Source organism: Panthera tigris, chromosome B3, assembly GCF_018350195.1.
Source record: "Panthera tigris isolate Pti1 chromosome B3, P.tigris_Pti1_mat1.1, whole genome shotgun sequence".
Taxonomy (NCBI): domain Eukaryota; kingdom Metazoa; phylum Chordata; class Mammalia; order Carnivora; family Felidae; genus Panthera; species Panthera tigris.
Window position 1 is genome coordinate 51,930,860 of NC_056665.1, and position 16,615 is coordinate 51,947,474.

Here is a 16,615-nt window from a genome sequence, read left to right on the forward strand (position 1 = left end):
ACATCCCCTCAAACCAAGCTGACAAATTCCCATGATACCAGGTTGAGATTTTCAGATAAGAATGAGTGTTCCTGGGATACCTGGGTGGCTCAGTCGGTTGAACATCTGACTCTTGATTTCAGTTGAGGTCATAATCTCATGGTTGTAAGACTGAGCCCCATGTCAGGCTCAACACTGATGGCACAGAACCTACCTGGGATTCTCTCTCCCTCTCTCTCTGCCCCTCCTTCCCCCTCTCCCTCAAAGTAAATAAATAAACATTAAAAAAAAAAAAAGAAGGAATATTACCAAAGACTAGCCTTTGTGGATCTTTTTCTTTTCATTGAGAAAGGAAAGGGTTCTGTTTATTTCACAAGCTCCAAGAAGAAGCCCTGTAGGTCTCTGAGGTAGGATTCAACCCTATTTAGAGTATGAATACTTATGAACACATAAACCTGAATGTTTCATTAGAGTCTTGACTAAGCAGTTGTCATTCCTTCTGTGGGTTCTCCATGAGTGAAGATGGTCATAAGCAAGACATGTGACTCTAGGTCCTGTAACAACTGTTCAGAGGAGAGGCAACTTCTGTCCCCATGGGTGCTCAGTGCTTTTTCCTTTCACCAATCAAAAGTGGACATCCAGGAAATAATTCCTTTAGAGCAGGTTGCTCTGAATAGCACATGCATTTGACAGGGATTCATTCATTCAGGTATTTATTAAGCCACTGCCATAGCAAGGCCCATAAGGATGTGAGGTGGCTTTACAATGAAAACACAAGCAACACAATAAGAATACATGAATTCAGGTAAAAAATCAAGACCCAAAGGAAAAAAAATAGTAAACTGTGGACAGAGTAGCTAGAACACTGTTTCTAGCCCATGGGGGCTTTCTGGCTGGCAGGACAAAAAGCAAATGTTGTCATCGGCTCTTTGGTCTCGTTGAGCATGGTGAGGCTGATGTGCTCAGGGAAGATTTAAAGATTTTCCTAGTACCTATTTTTTTGTTCCTAGTCATGAAATATAAAAATACTATTTCATGTGGAACTTTATCTCACAATCTCCACAATAGCATTTTTACAGCAAATTTCATCGTGGCTGCTTTGCCCAGTGATCTTTGATAAAAGCCAACATACAGCATGTGGAGACAGTTCTGTTAGGAACCAGAATAACGTGGCCCAAGCACATACATTTCTTGCTGTACTGAGGGAATTTGCAAAGAACATGAAAAGCATTGATTGGGGCCTGAAAGGACAGGCAGAATTTCAGCAGACCAAGACTTAGAAGAATGAACACAGGCCTCAGTAAAGGATAACTGATGGTAGGTATTAATAGCTCCCTTTGAATGGAGTGTTGGATTGGTTACAGAGATAAGTAGAATGCCATTTTCCGGGGTGAGCAGTGCATGCTTTAGTCCCTCAGCAGTGGCAGCCACCATAAGTTGTTTTTTTGTGTGTTTTTTTTTTTTTCCAGAAGGCTTTAAACTATGAATTCATGGGGCGCCTGGGTGGCTCAGTCAGTTAAGCGTCCGGCTTTGGCTCAGATCATGATCTCATGGCTCATGGATTCGAGCCCCATGTCAGGCTTTGTGCTGACAGCTCAGAGCCTGGAACCTGCTTCAGATTCTGTGCCTCCCTCTCTCTCTGCGCCCCCCTCCCCCCGCTCATGCTCTGTTTCTCTCTCCTTCAAACATAAATAAAAACAATAAAAACCTTTTTTAGATAAACTATGAATTCAATTCTGTTAATAGTTATTGGAATATTCAGATTATATATTTCGTCTTTGGTGAGTTTTTTAAAGGAATTGGTCCACTCAAAGTTGTTGAGTTTATGTGCATAGACTATTGACAGTATTTTCTTATTATTTTAGTTTCTGTAGAATTTGTAGTGGTATCTGCCCCCTTCGATTCCTATATTGGTGATCTGTGTCTTATCTTTTTCTCGTGATCCGTTTTGCTAGAGGTTTATCAATTTTACTGATCTTTTCAAGTAACCAGTTTTTACTTCTATTGATTTTTCTCTATTTTAAAAAAATTAATTGATTTCTATTACTGTCTTTATTATTTCATTCTTACTTTGGATTTATTTTGCTCTTTTTTTTTTTCTAGTTTCTTAGGGGAGAAGCACTGGTTATTGACTTTGAGACCTCTCTTTTCTAACATAAGCATTTAATGCTATGAATTTCTCTCCAAGTGCCAACTTTATCCCACAAATTTGGAAATGTTGTATTTCCACCTTTGCTGAGTTGAAAAATAGTTTCTGATTTCCCTGGAGTCTTACTCTTTGCCCTGTGGATTATTTAGAAGTATGTTGCTTCTTTTTCAACTGTTCAGAGACTTTCTTGCTACTTGTCTATTCCTAACACTTAGTTTGATTCCATATGATTAAAGAACATATTCTGTCAGGCACACTCTTGTAAACAGAAGGGAGAATGGTGGCTGCCAGAGGCTGAGGAGAGCAGGAAAAGGGGAGGTGTTGTTCAGTGGATAAAGAGTTTCAGGTCTGAAAGATGAAAGAGTTCTAGGGATCTGTTGTTGCACACCATTGACACTACTATACTCTACACTTAAAAATGGTTAAGATGCTGGGCGCCTGGGTGGCTCAGTTGGTTAGGCATCCGACTTCGGCTCAGGTCATGATCTCACAGTCCCTGAGTTTGAGCCCTGCTTTCAGCACAGGCTCTGTGCTGACAGCCCAAAGCCTGGAGCCTGCTTCAGATTCTATGTCTCCCTCTCTCTGACCCTCTCCCATTCATGCTCTGTATCTGTCTCAAAAATAAATAAACATTAACAAAATTTTTTTGGTTTTTAAAAATGGTTAAGATGGTGGGGTGCCTGGGTGGCTCAGTTGGTTAAGCATCTGCCTCTTGGTTTCAGCTCAGATCATGATCTCATGGTTCATGAGTTCGAGTCCCACATTGGGCTCTGTGCTGACACCGTGGCGCTTGCTTGGGATTCTGTCTCCTTCTCTCTCACTGCCTCTCCTCTGCTTGTTATCTCTCTCTCTCTCTCTCTCTCTCTCTCTCTCTCTCTCTCTCAAAAATAAATAAACATTAAAAAAATTTTAAAGTTAAGGTGGTAAATTATATGTCTTTTATCATAATAAAAAAATAATCTCAAGGTGCACACAGATTGAAATATATCATAGATTAAGACACCAGAGTCACTAACCATCCCACTTTGAGAATTGCTCAGGTTTATTTGTTAAATAAAAACTTTTAAATATTTTTACATTAAAAAAACTTTGTATGATTTCAATTCTTTTTAAATTTGTGAAGATTTGCTTTTATGCCTAGAAAATGATCTGTTTTTGTAATGTTCCACATACAGTTGAAAAGAATGTATATTCTACTGTGTTTGGGTGGAACGTCCTACAAATGTCAATTAGACCCAGTTTGTTGATGGTGTTTTTCAGTTCTATATCCTTGCCGATTTTCTGTGTATTATTTCTGTTGATTACTGAGAGGAGTGTTGAAGTCTCCATCTGTAATTATGAATCTGTATGTTCCTTCAGTTTGTCAGTTTTTGCTTCATGTATTTAATGTCTTCTTAGTGAGTTGACCATCCTAACATTATGTAGGGTCCTTCTTTAGCCCTCTAATGGTAATCTTCTCTGCTCTGAAATCTACTTTGTCTGAAAGCCTACTTTTTCTTTTGATTAGTGTTCTCATAGTGTATCTTTTTTCATCCTTTTACTTTTAGCCTACCTGTGTCATATTTGAAATGACTTACTTCTTTTTTCATTTGAGAGAGAGAGAGAGAGAGAGAGTGTGTGTGTGTGTGTGTGTGTGCGCACACATGAAAGTGGGGAATGGGGCAGAGGGAGGGAGAGAAAGAGAGACAGAGAGAGAGACAGAGAGAGAGAGAGAGAGAGAGAGAGAGAGAGAGAGAGAGAGAGAATCCTAAGCAGGCTCCACGTTCAGCACAGAGCCCGACCCAGGGCCTGATCCCATGACCCTGAGATCATGACCTGAGCTGAAATCAAGAGTCAGACGCTCAACCAACTGAGCCACCCAGGTGCCCCTAAAGTGACTTTCTTATAGGCAGTGTACATTTGGATCTTGTTTGGTTTAGTTTTGGATTTTTTAAAGCAAGTCTGACAATCTGTGCTTCTTAATTGGAGTGTTTAGACCATTTCAATTTAATGTAATTATTAATATTTTTAGATTTAAGTCTACCATTTTATTATTTTCTATTTGTTCCTTTGGTTTTTATTTCTCTGACTTCCTTTCTCTGCCTTCTCTTGGGTTCTTTGAATATTTTTGATACTCCTTTTATTTTTTTAAATATTTTTAACATTTATTCATTTATGAGAGGCGGAGAGCACAAGCAGGGTAGGGGCAGAGGGAGAGGGAGACACAGAATTGAAGCAGGCTCTAGGCTCCGAGCTGTTAGCACAGAGCCCAAAGCGGGGCTTGAACTCACAAGCTGTGAGATCATGACCTGAGCCGAAGTTGGACGCTTAATTGACTGAGCCACCCAGGCGCCCCTTAATACCCATTTTAAATTTATCTACTGTGTTTTTTAGTGTTTTTTTTGTGTGTGTTTTTATGTTTTTTGTGTTTTTTAGTGGGTGTTCTAGGGATTACAGTATGTATACTTAACTTCTTCAGTCTATTGAGAATCATTATCTTAACCATGTCAAGTGGAATGTAGGAAGCTAACCATCACATAGTCTCCTTTCCCCTTTCCACTTTATGCTATAGTTGTTTTATGTATTATATATACATAATCAAAAACTGTTCTGGATAATGTTATAATTTTTATTTTAAACCATCTAAAATATTTTAAGGAACTCAATAGAAGAATTGCCTATTATATTTACTCACATATTTACCATTTCTGTTACTCCTTCATTCCTAATGTTTCAAGTCTTATTTTTTCCCCCAAATGTCATGTTAATATCATTTCCTTTCTGTCTGAAGAAATTCTGTCAGTAGGTCCTTGTACAGCAGGTTCACTGGCAATACTTAGTTTTCTTTCACGTGAAAATGCCTTCATTTCACCTTCTTTCCTAAAGTATGTGTCTTAGGACTTAAAGACTTAGGATGTGTCTAGGTGTGGATTTCTTGGGGTTCCCAAGAATCTCTTTGAGATTCCCTGAGCTTTTTGAATCTGTAGGCTTGTATATCTCACTAAATGTGAGACATTTTAAGCCATTTCTTCAAATATTTTGTCTGCATCTTAATTTCTCCTTTCCTCTGGAACTTCAATAACACAAATGTTAAACCTTTCATTATTATCCCATGAGTCCATAAGGTTCTGTTTATTTTTTCAGTTTTTTTCCCTTTATATTCTTTAGATTAACTAATCTCTATTGACCCCTTCAAGTTCACAGATTCTTTCCTCTGCCATGTCTATTTTGCTATTGAGCCTATTAAGAGAATTATTTTTGTTACTGGATTTTTCACTTTTAAAATTTTCATTTGGTTTTTTTTTTTATATCATTCTATTTCTTTTCTGAGACTTTCTGTCTTTCCAGTTATTTCCAGATAGTTCATCTTCACTTTTTGGAGCATTTTTGCGATAGCTTCTTTAAAGTCTTTGTGAGATAATTCCAAGTGTGCATCATCTCAGAGTTGACACCTGCTGATTGTCTTATTTGATGCAAATTGAGGTTTTCCTGGTTTTTCATATGTCAAGTAATTTTGAATTGTATTCTGGACACTTTTAATATTACACTATGAGATTTTGAATCTTTCATTGTTATGGAGAATGTTGGTATTTTTATCAGATAATCACACCATTTGAGTTCACTTGCAAGTTCTGACCATCCTTGGTGGCTCGTGTTTCCCACGTCAGTTTTCAAAGCCTTTGTAATGCTGTTTGGTTCTGTCTCATGTGTGACACACAGTGGTCAGTCTGAAACTTGCATGGTGCTCTGTCTCATGGTTAGTCTTCAAACTATGTGTGCTGTTGAGGATCAGATCCATGCATGAGCCCAGAGGAGTGTACCAAGGAGTTCATAAACAATTTCAAGGGATTGCTTTCCCAAGTTCCTCCTCCTCCAAATCACCCCTGATACTTTCCAGATTGCTGGAAATCCCTCTTTGGTCCTCCAGACAGAAAACTGGGGTTTTACTTACCTCACTGTGTGGTGTACTTCCTGCAAACGTCTTCATCTGAGGCTCAGTGGTGGCAGAATAGAACAATGGAGGTTCACCCCCTTCTCATGAACCACAGTTGCTCCATTTGGAGAAGATTTTTCTCCCTGAGAATTTTAGCTTCTTCCTGGACTCCATTGCCACCATTGCTACCACAATGAAATTGGGGCTTAAACGTGAAAGAAGAAGGTAAAAGGAGAGGATTTCCACCCTCTCAGGAGCTTTAACACACCTCTTTTCAGCCCCTCAAGCCAGACCTAGAGGGCTCCTTCTGGAGCTCTTTGTTGTCATCAGTACCCACTGCTGAGCTTCAGGCTTCTTTGAGGTCAAGCTAATGAATAGCAGATGGAATAAACTGGTAAACTGATTATCCATTTGGCAATACCTCAAATACTGGTCTTCTTCCCCGATCCATCTGGTACTATTTACCTTTCAGAGTCATCAAATAGCTGCTTCAAGACATTCCATCAAGCTTTTATAGTTGCATTCATTGGGAGGGGCAAAATGGAGTGTGCTCTTACCAAGAACCAGAACTCCACCACTGATTCCCTCCCCCACTCCCACTTTTTTTTTTAATTGAGGTATAATTAACATAGAGTGTTATATTAGTTTCAGGTATACAATATAATGATTCAACAACTCTATACATTACTCAGTACTCATCAGGATAAGTCTATTAATTTCTTTCATCTGTTTCGCCCATCCTCCCACCCACCTCCCCTCTGATAACCACCAGTTTCTTCTCTGTATTTAAGAATCTGAGGTTTTTTTTCTTTGCTTCTTTTTTCCTTTGTTTTGTTTCTTAAACTCCACATGTGAGTGAAATCATATGGTATTTGTATTTCTTTGACTTATTTCACTTAGCATTATAAGCTCTAGGTTCATCCATGTTGTTGCAAATGGCAAGATCTCATTATTTTTTATGACCGAATAATATTTGATTGTACATATATACCACACCTTCTTTATCCATTCATCTATGGACCAGATATACACCTGGGTTGCTTCCATATCTTGACTATTTTAAATAATGCTATAATAAACATAGGGGTGCATATATCTTTTTGAATTAGTGTTTTTATTTTCTTTGGGTAAATACCCAGTAGTGGAATTACTGTATCATATTCCACCACTGTTTTTTTTTTAATTTTTTAATGTTTATTTATTTTTGAGAGAAAGAGAGAGGGAGAAGAGGAGTGGCAGGGAGAAAGGGAGACACAGAATCCGAAGCAGGTTTCAGCTCTGAGCTGTCAGCCCAGAGCCCAACACAGGGCTTGAACTCACAAACAGTGAGATCATGACCTGAGCCAAAGTCGGACACTTAACCCTCTGAACCACCCAGGTGCCCCTCCACCACTGATTTTTAAGTGAGAGAATTAACATGCTCAACATCCAGATTAAGGAAGTACTGTAGCAGGACCAAATAGAATGGATTAGAAGGGACAAGATGAGAGGCCCAATAGGAATGTATTGTAATAAGGACTCAAACTAGTGGGACAAAATTGACAGTGCAAAAAAGAGGGAAACCATTGTAAGAGATGGTATCTCATACTCAGTACATCCCTATGGAATACTTCAATTCAGCATTGTTGTCCCAGTGTTATAATCAAAGACCCACATAGGGAGTTGCTAATTTAAAAGGTCAGAGCTAGAAATGACCTTAGAGATCACCTAGTTCAAAACTCAATTTTTTAAAGTTTATTTATTTAAGTAATCTCCCCACCAAATGTGGGGCATGAACCCATGGTCTTGAGATCAAGAGTCACATATTCCTCCAACTGAGCCAGCCAGGTGTCCCCAGTCAATTTTTTAAAACAGCTTCATTGACAGATAATTTACACGCTGTGAAGTTCATCTGTTCTGTAAACCATACCCATATAGTTCAATGGTTTTTGGTATATTTACAGAGTTGTGCAAACATCACCATAATGTGATTTTAAAATATTTCCATCACTCTATAAAGAAACCTTATACCTATTAGCAGCCACTCTTATCCCCTACCACATCCCACCTCCCCAGTCCCCCCTCCCTCAGCCTAGGCAGCCACAAATATATTTTCTTTCCCTATAGGTTTGCCTGTCCTGGACACTTTTGTAAATGGAATCATAAAATGTGATATCTTTTCTTTTAGATATTTTTAAGGGTATTTATTTATTTTGAGAGATACAGAGACAGTGCAAGTGAGGGATGAGCAGAGAGAGAGAGGGGCGGGGGGAGATAGAGAATATCAAGCAGGCTTTTCACTGTCAACACAGAGCCTGACATGGGGCTTGAACTCACAGACTGTGAAATCATGACCTTAGCCGAAACCAAGAGTCAGATGCTTAACCAAGTGAGCCACCCATGTGCCCCAAATGTGATGTCTTTTGTAACTGGCTTCTTGCACTTAGCATAAAGTTTTCACCACTCATCCATGTGACCACATGTATCACTACCTCATTCCTTTTTATTGCTGAATACTATTCCATTGTATGGACGTACCACAATTTGTGTATCCATCAGTTGGTGGACATTTGGGTTGTTTTCATTTTTTGGCTATTATAAATAATGCTGCAGTGAACATTTGTGCACAGTGTTTTATATGGACATGCTTTCAGTTCTCTTGAGTATTAGAAGTAGAGTTGCTGGGTCATATGGCAGTTCTATGTTTAACATTTTGAGGAACTGCCAAACTATTTTTCTTAGCAGCTATGCCATTTTACATTCCTACCAACAGTATATGAGGGTTCTCAACATTCTCATTTACCCAGAGAGGTTGAGTAACTTTCCAAGTTCACACAGTAGATTGGTGGGACTAAAACCCATGCCTCTTAATTCATAAACTTATGATAATTACTCATTGAAACAAGAATAAAAACCCCAGTGAACTGAATTAAAGCCTTCTACCAATTGAAAATTTTCTGCCAACTTAGGAAAAGAAATGAGTTTTTTATACCAATGTAAGTCTTCAAATATCACTATGGTTTTTTCCTTTAGTAGATTTTCAAATCCATTATTAAGGGTATTTTAATAGATTACTTTATAAATTATTACAGTTGCTGCTTTTTGCTCAGATTTTCCCCAAAGTTTATAACTGGTATGGCCCCTCACCCCAGATCATCAAGATCCTTAGAACCATGGGTCATGAGAGCTGATCATCTGGTCCAACCCCCTCATGTTACAAATGAAGAAACTGCTGGACTGTGGTCCTAAGGCTGTCAGTGAACTTGGGGACCCTCTCAGTACACACTGGGGGATTCAGCACCCTACTCTGAAGTGTTCTCAATGGATCACCCACTCTTGTCTGTTTCTCTGGCTTTTACTCCAGGTGCAACATCAGTTACTTAGAAGAATGGCTTAAAGATAAGAATTTGCAGAACAGCTTGGCTAAGGAAACTTTGGAGCCTCTCTCTCAGGCAGCCTGGTTGCTTCAGGTCAAGAAGACCACAGACAGCGATGCCAAGGAGATCTATGAACGCTGTACCTCACTGTCTGCTGTGCAGGTGACCACATTTACAGAGTGTGTCCCTGATCTTCACTACCAAATCATGTCACTGGTGTCCCCCTTTCTGGCTTAGCCAGTGATAGGGTGTATCTGAGGCTCTGTGTGCTCTTTGAGGAGATGTATCTTCCATGGACCACCATCTTATCTAAAAAGCATTTATTTAATATTAACTTAGAACTTTAAAACACAAAAGTGCATTCCCTGCCCACAAAACACAGATGTGTATGTATGGAGAGCGGGGGGCAGTAAGGAAGGAGGCTGGAGCACATGGTTCCTAAAGCCAAATTACAATGTTAAAGAACTATGTGTGGTTCCCAACAGTTCCCAAACCATTGAATCATTATTTCATGGACAGACTTGTCCTTTTTCATGGTCTAACACCATCTTATGTGCTGTTCGCAGATCATAAAGATCCTTAATTCATACACACCTATAGATGACTTCGAGAAAAGAGTAACTCCATCCTTCGTTCGCAAAGTACAGGTATGATCCTTAAGCATGTGCCTTTTATTTTTTATTTCTTTATTTTTTATATTAACTATAATTGATTGTCAAATTGGTTTCCCTACAACACCCAGTGCTCGCCCCAACAGGTGCCCTCCTTAATGCCCATCACCCACTTTCCCCACCCCCCATCAACCCTCAGTTTGTTCTCAGTATTTAAGAAGTCTCTTATGGTTTGCCTCCTTCCCTCTCTGTAACTTTTTTTTCCCCCTTCCCCTCCCCACTGGTCTTCTATTGAGTTTCTCAGGATCCACATAAGAGTGAAAACATATGGTATCTGTCTTTCTCTGCCTGACTTATTTCACTTAGCACAATACTCTCCAGTTCCATCCACGTTGCTACAAATGGTCAGATTTCATTCTTTCTCATTGCCGTGTGGTATCCCATTGTATATATAGACCACATCTTCTTTTTTTTTTTTTTTGGTTCATATTTTTATTTTTTTATTTTTTTAATATGAAATTTATTGTCAAATTGGTTTCCATACAACACCCAGTGCTCATCCCAACAGGTGCCCTCCTCAATACCCATCACCCACCCTTCTATCCCTCCCACCCCGCATCAACCCTCAGTTTATTCTCAGTTTTTAAGAGTCTCTTATGGTTTGGCTCCCTCCCTAACTTTTTCTTTCCTTCCCCTCCCCCATGGTCTTCTGTTAAGTTTCTCAGGATCCACATAAGAGTGAAAACATATGGTATCTGTCTTTCTCTGTATGACTTATTTCACTCAGCATAACACTCTCCAGTTCCATCCACATTGCTGCAAAAGGCCGTATTTCATTCTTTCTCATTGCCACGTAGTATTCCATTGTGTATATAAACCACAATTTCTTTTTTTTTTTTTTTTGGTTTTTTTTTCTTTTTTTTTAATATATAAAATTTATTGTCAAATTGGTTTCCATACAACACCCAGTGCTCATCCCAAAAGATGAGCCCTCAATACCCATCACCACCCTCCCCTCCCTCCCACCCCCCATCAGCCCTCAGTTTGTTCTCAGTTTTTAACAGTCTCTTATGCTTTGGCTCTCTCCCACTCTAACCGCTCTTTTCACAATTTCTTTATCCATTCATCAGTTGATGGACATTTAGGCCCTTTCCATAATTTGGCTATTGTTGAAAGTGCTGCTATGAACATTGGGGTACAAGTGCCCCTATGCATCAGCACTCCTGTATCCCTTGGGTAAATTCCTAGCAGTGCTATTGCTGGGTCATAGGGTAGATCTATTTTTAATTTTTTGAGGAACCTCCACACTGTCTTCCAGAGTGGCTGCAACCAGTTTGCATTCCCACCAACAGTGTAAGAGGGTTCCCGTTTCTCCAAGGGATGTGCCTTTTAATTTTCAGTATAAGAAATTGATATTGAGGAGTGCCTGGGTGGCTCAGTCGGTTGGGCATCTGACTCTTGATTTCGGCTCTGGTCATGGGATGGAGCCCCGCTTTGGACTCTGCGCTGAGTGGGGTCTGCTTAAGATTATCCCTCTCTCTCTCCCTACGCCCCTCTCCCCCACTTGCACTCTTTCTTTCTCTAAAATTAAAAAAAAAAAAGAAATTGATATTGAATTACGGTTATAGAAATCTAAGATTAAAGCACATTTACCAAACATGCAAATGAAAGGCACTTAGCAAAAGCAGCAGGAATTTTCTCTGTCAAATACCCCCATTTTCAGAACCCATTTTAGCCTCAGTGGGAAGGGAATGAAGACACCAAAATCACCACTCAGCTGCTATGTTCCTTCAGGATGTCTTGTTTATTATCAGTCTTCTTATCAGTCTGTGCAAGAGAGCAGAGCCTGAATGGAAACAGAGTCTTGTATACCCATTTTTTTCTTATTTAAATCCTTAAAGTTTCTTCCCCAATCAACTAGCACATCAGTTCTCAGAGTTTAGTTCAAGGATCCTGGGCATTCTGGAGACCCTTTCAGTGAGTCTGCAAAGTCTTCTTTTTTCTAAATATGTATGTGTGAGGCACACTTTTCCTTATAGACTTCAACCAAAACAACATGTCACTATGGATTTAAGGTAGAAGTGGATACAAGTTTCCACCTGTCATATTATGTCAGGCATTAAAAAGATTTACAAAAATATAAAACAATACTGCTTCCTACTAAATTTTTTTGTTTTCAAAAATAGTTATTTTTCAATACATGTTTACATGCATTGGGTTTGTTCTTGTTATTTTAATGATTTAATATGTTGAAGTATTTTAATTACTAATATGGTAAATATCAATAGCTATACCTACATACACAAAGCTCTTTAGGGCCCTCAATAATCTTTAAAGGGTATAAGGGGTCTTGGGGCACCTGGGTGGCACAGTCAGTTAAGTGTTCGACTCTTGATCTCAGTTCATGTCTTGATCTCAGGGTCATGAGTTCAAGCCCCATATTGGGCTCCATGCTGGCCATGTAGGCTACTTAATAATAATAATAAAAGTACACTTTATTTTTTTTAAAAATGTTTAATGTTTATTTAATTTTGAGAGAGTGAGAGCAGGGCGGGGAGGGGCAGAAAGAGAGGGAGATACAGAATCCGAAGCAGGCTCCAGGCTCTGAGCTGTCAGCACAGAGCCCGATGCAGGGCTCAAACCCATGAACTGCGAGATCATGACCTGAGCCAAAGTTGGCCGCTTAACCAACTGAGCCACCCAGATGCCCCAAAAGTAAACTTAAAAATAAAAAGAATATAAAGGGGTCTTTAGACAAAAAGTTCACAAACTACTGAACTAAAAAGAAGGATAACTGCTATAAGACTTAATCTGTGAGATCTACTCATGTTTGGGCTTAGAATTATACCACAAGAGTGGATAAGAATAGAAAACAGATCCATTTACAGTCATTCCATCCTGTGGGAAATTAACTTCTGAGGTCAAACAGAGCACTTAAGTAAATATTCATGAGAGCAACTGGAAATCCTGCATAGACCATGTCACCATGGTATTGTGTTGTTAAAATACTCTTGTGTATTCTCTCACATGATTTTGAAAGGAGCTTTTCAGTGAAGCTGGAGTTGTGTTTTCCTTACTCTAGACTTCTAAATAGTCATAAAGCAGAATGCACTGGTTTCCTTATTCATTTTTCTTCTGGTTCTTATTTCAGGCTCTCCTAAATAGCCGGGAGGATTCATCACAGCTGATGTTGGATACAAAATATCTCTTTCAAGTTACCTTTCCTTTTACCCCCTCTCCACATGCTCTGGAAATGATCCAGATCCCCAGCAGTTTTAAGCTAGGTTTTCTCAATAGATTATAGCAGGAGAAAGGAGAGGAAATGTATGTTTCCCTCAGAAGCCAAATGAAGGTCAAATATGAGGGATGTGGTTGTTAATTGGAACTGGAAATGCTTTGGAATGTGATGTAAAGAAGCAAAGAAGAATTCTCCAAGATGGGCCACATCTTCTATTGTTCCCCGTGATGGTGCTGCCACTGTGATTTTGTAAGAGTTAACACACACCAGCTGCGGTTGGAAAGGCCATGCCTACCTTCTGAATCACAGCCAACTTTTACTGGAATTCCTCGAAGGCCCATGTTTTCTTCCAGGTGCCTCTTGTCTAGATCTGTTTTGTGACAGGGCTCCCCTCAAAGGGAGTATGATCTGGGGACACAGTGCCCCTTAAGTTTACTAATGTTCATGTGAAGCCCAGGTACATTTATGAAGCCGCGAGTGGGTTCCAGGGCTGAGTCTTCCAGGAAATAATCCCATTTGGCCACAATGCCCTGTCGAAATTCCTCTCACCCCATGCCTCCTGCCCAGGGTGGGTGGGGTGGGGTTCACTGACTTTCACTAAAAATGCTCCTGCATGAAAAAATATTTATTATTTAAGAGCCCTCTAGTTTTTAGGCAAGTATTCAGTCTGAAATGAATCACGTGAAGTGTTTTATGTATATATCTACCTAAAACGAATATATTATTAAAATTAATTGCCAGGGCATTTACCACCTCTTCTGAAAGAACATTTCTTTATGTTTTATCTGCCAACATATTGGCCATATGTTTTTCATTGTTCAATATCGTTCGTGCAACAGCTTCTCTAAAAACTAAGTTTAAAAGGCAACCTAATTGGTTTTCTCTCTCTTTTCAGCATTCAAATGTTTTTAAATTTTCCCATTAAAAAAACTGAAGAATTATGTCAGTTCTTCCTGTTGAGAAACCAGTATTTCCCAAGTTTCATGAAAACCGACCATCCCTTGTCCCCCCAGACGTTCTCATTCCTTCCTTCAGAGCACGTGATGTTGCACTGCTAGCCTGTGGCGTGTGACCCATTCTAAGAATCCAACCAGCCCTCCTGTCTCTGACAGACTCACAGGCATGAGCTGTGGTTCTGTCCCACAGATCTATGTCTTAGGAGTGATAATACATGATTATGAAGCAACATCACCCTATTAATATGTAACAATGCCTTTTCATATTATAAATGATTTAGTTCTTTTAGATACATTGTATATGAAGAAATGAAAAAGTAGAACTTTTACATATTTTAATCAATAAAATAAATTACCAAATGAGTTGGGTCAGGTTTTTTTTAATTGCTGGGAGACTACATTTGTCTTACGTGCACAAAGTTTATGCTTTTCTTCAAGGGTTGTATACTTAAAGATGCTGGGATCTTTATAGATTCATAATTTCTCATAAAATGTGTATAAACAGTTGGGATACCCGGGTGGCTCAGTCAGTTAAGTGTCCGACTCTTGGTTTAGGCTCAGGTCATGATCTCACAGTTTGTGGGTTGGAGCCCCATGTAGGACTTGGTGACAAGGTGGAGCCTGCTTGGGTTTCTCTCTCTCTCTGTCTCTCTCTCAAAATAACTTTTTTAAAAAGTATATAAAATGTTTTTAGAGGGAAGTAAATATGCCATAAGTCCTGCCTCAGGCTGTGCCTCCATGGGCTCCCAGACAGTGAGAGAAGGAGGGGCTACTTGGCAGAGACGTGAGTGGGTTTCTGATGTGCACTTGTGACCTTCTCCATGCCCCTTTTCCTCTCCCCATCATCCCTAGGCCACAGGAGCCCATCACCCTTCCTTTTCGGTTCCCACAAGTCAGGGTTCTTGCCTGCTTTACAGCACTTGCCCTGGGCTATAGAAGCCAGTAACATTGCCCATCTCCTGTGCTACCCTGTGAGCTCCTGGAGAGCTTGTCCACACCTTACTCATTCCACTGCTCATCTTGATGCTGGTGAGATGGGACAGGGCTGCAGGAGCAAGGTCCTATTAGAGGCAGCAGGATTAGAGGGGAGAGGCTGGTCAGCCTTGAGCAGGAGTAGATCTTGTTTGGGAACAAGACAAGTAGACCTTCAGAGGCTGAAAACTTTATGCATGGAGATGGGAGAGGGGCACTCATCCCACATCCTGCTCAGTCCCACAAAGCCGAAGGTGGGAAGGATAGCCAAAATGAAGACATGCTGGTGGGCTGAGGACTAAGAAGGCAGGAGGCGCTGGTAACAGTCACAGGGGAATGTTAGGGTTGCTCAGTGGAGCGGGAATGGATTCGTGAGGGGCAAAGCTGCCACGTCTGCCTCCTGCGGAGGGCAGAGAACTGAGCCCGAGACACAGGTCAGCGGAGGTTCTGAGGGCATCTGGTGCGGATGAGCAGAAGGATGCCATCGGCAGTGCGTGCCCGTGGGAAGGGACAAAGCTGCTGAGCCTCAACACCCAGATAAGGAGATTAGAGGTGAGGCTTCTGCTTCGGCACCTTCCCCTTGGAGCTGCAGGTCTGACTGACTCCTCAGCTGGTCGCTCCAAGTGTTGACTCTCTGGAAGGTATGTATGTACTCACATATATGCAGGCTCTCCCGCACGCTCTGAAAGTGTTCCTATGTGCACACACCAAGGTGTTAGGTGGGATTTCTGGGAGGTAGGAGCACAGGTAAGGGAAGGTGGGGGGTTAATCTGCCTGTTCTAATTGTTCTACAACCTGCATGTGTTTCTTTTGAAATACTAGGAAGGTGTTTTGTTTTAAAAATATATTTCGTGCTGGCATCCAGGGGGAAAAAGTTAGGCATCTGTAAAGTCATATAATCTGTTTTAAAAATGGATCCAAGTAACACTTTGCATGTGAACATAAGCCTCAGAACGCAGCTTATGGAATAGGAAGGTTTTAATACAAATGTTATATAGTCACATCTGTGAGCTATATCCACACTGTCATGTGCATCAGAGCTTTCTTCTTCTTTATTGCATATCACAGTTTATCCGGTCTGTCGATGAACATTTGGGTTTTTCCATGGGGCTATTCTGGATAAAGCTGCTATGACATCCTTATTCATTTTTTTGAGGATATAAGTATTTGTTTCTGATGAGTGTATATCCAGGAGTAGAATTGCCAGCTCACAGATTATGTATAGCTTTAGTAGGTCCTATCAACCAGTTTTCCAAAGAGGTTGTACCAGTTTATACTCCCACCAACAAGGAAAAGGGTCCAGTTCTCCACACCCTTGGCCACACTTTGAATTGTCAGTCTTTTAAATTTTAGGTATTCCAGTGGGTAAGTACTGGTATAGCAGTGTGGTTTTCATTTGCATTTCTTTGATGACTAATGATATTGAGCGCCTCTTATATGT

At 40.2% G+C, this 16,615-nt stretch overlaps 1 protein-coding gene across 1 annotated transcript in view; it reads left to right on the plus strand.

Moving 5' to 3' along the window:
• The window catches only part of MYO5C (myosin VC), a 102,410-nt gene extending 87,879 nt beyond the window's left edge, over positions 1-14,531 (plus strand). Inside the window, exons 39-41 of the mRNA XM_042988833.1 lie at positions 9,385-9,559; positions 9,964-10,044; positions 13,160-14,531. Of these exons, the coding sequence (XP_042844767.1) occupies positions 9,385-9,559; positions 9,964-10,044; positions 13,160-13,312 (409 nt within the window). The 3' untranslated portion in view covers positions 13,313-14,531. The remainder of the gene's footprint in view (positions 1-9,384; positions 9,560-9,963; positions 10,045-13,159) is intronic.
• The last annotated feature ends 2,084 nt before the right edge of the window (positions 14,532-16,615 follow it).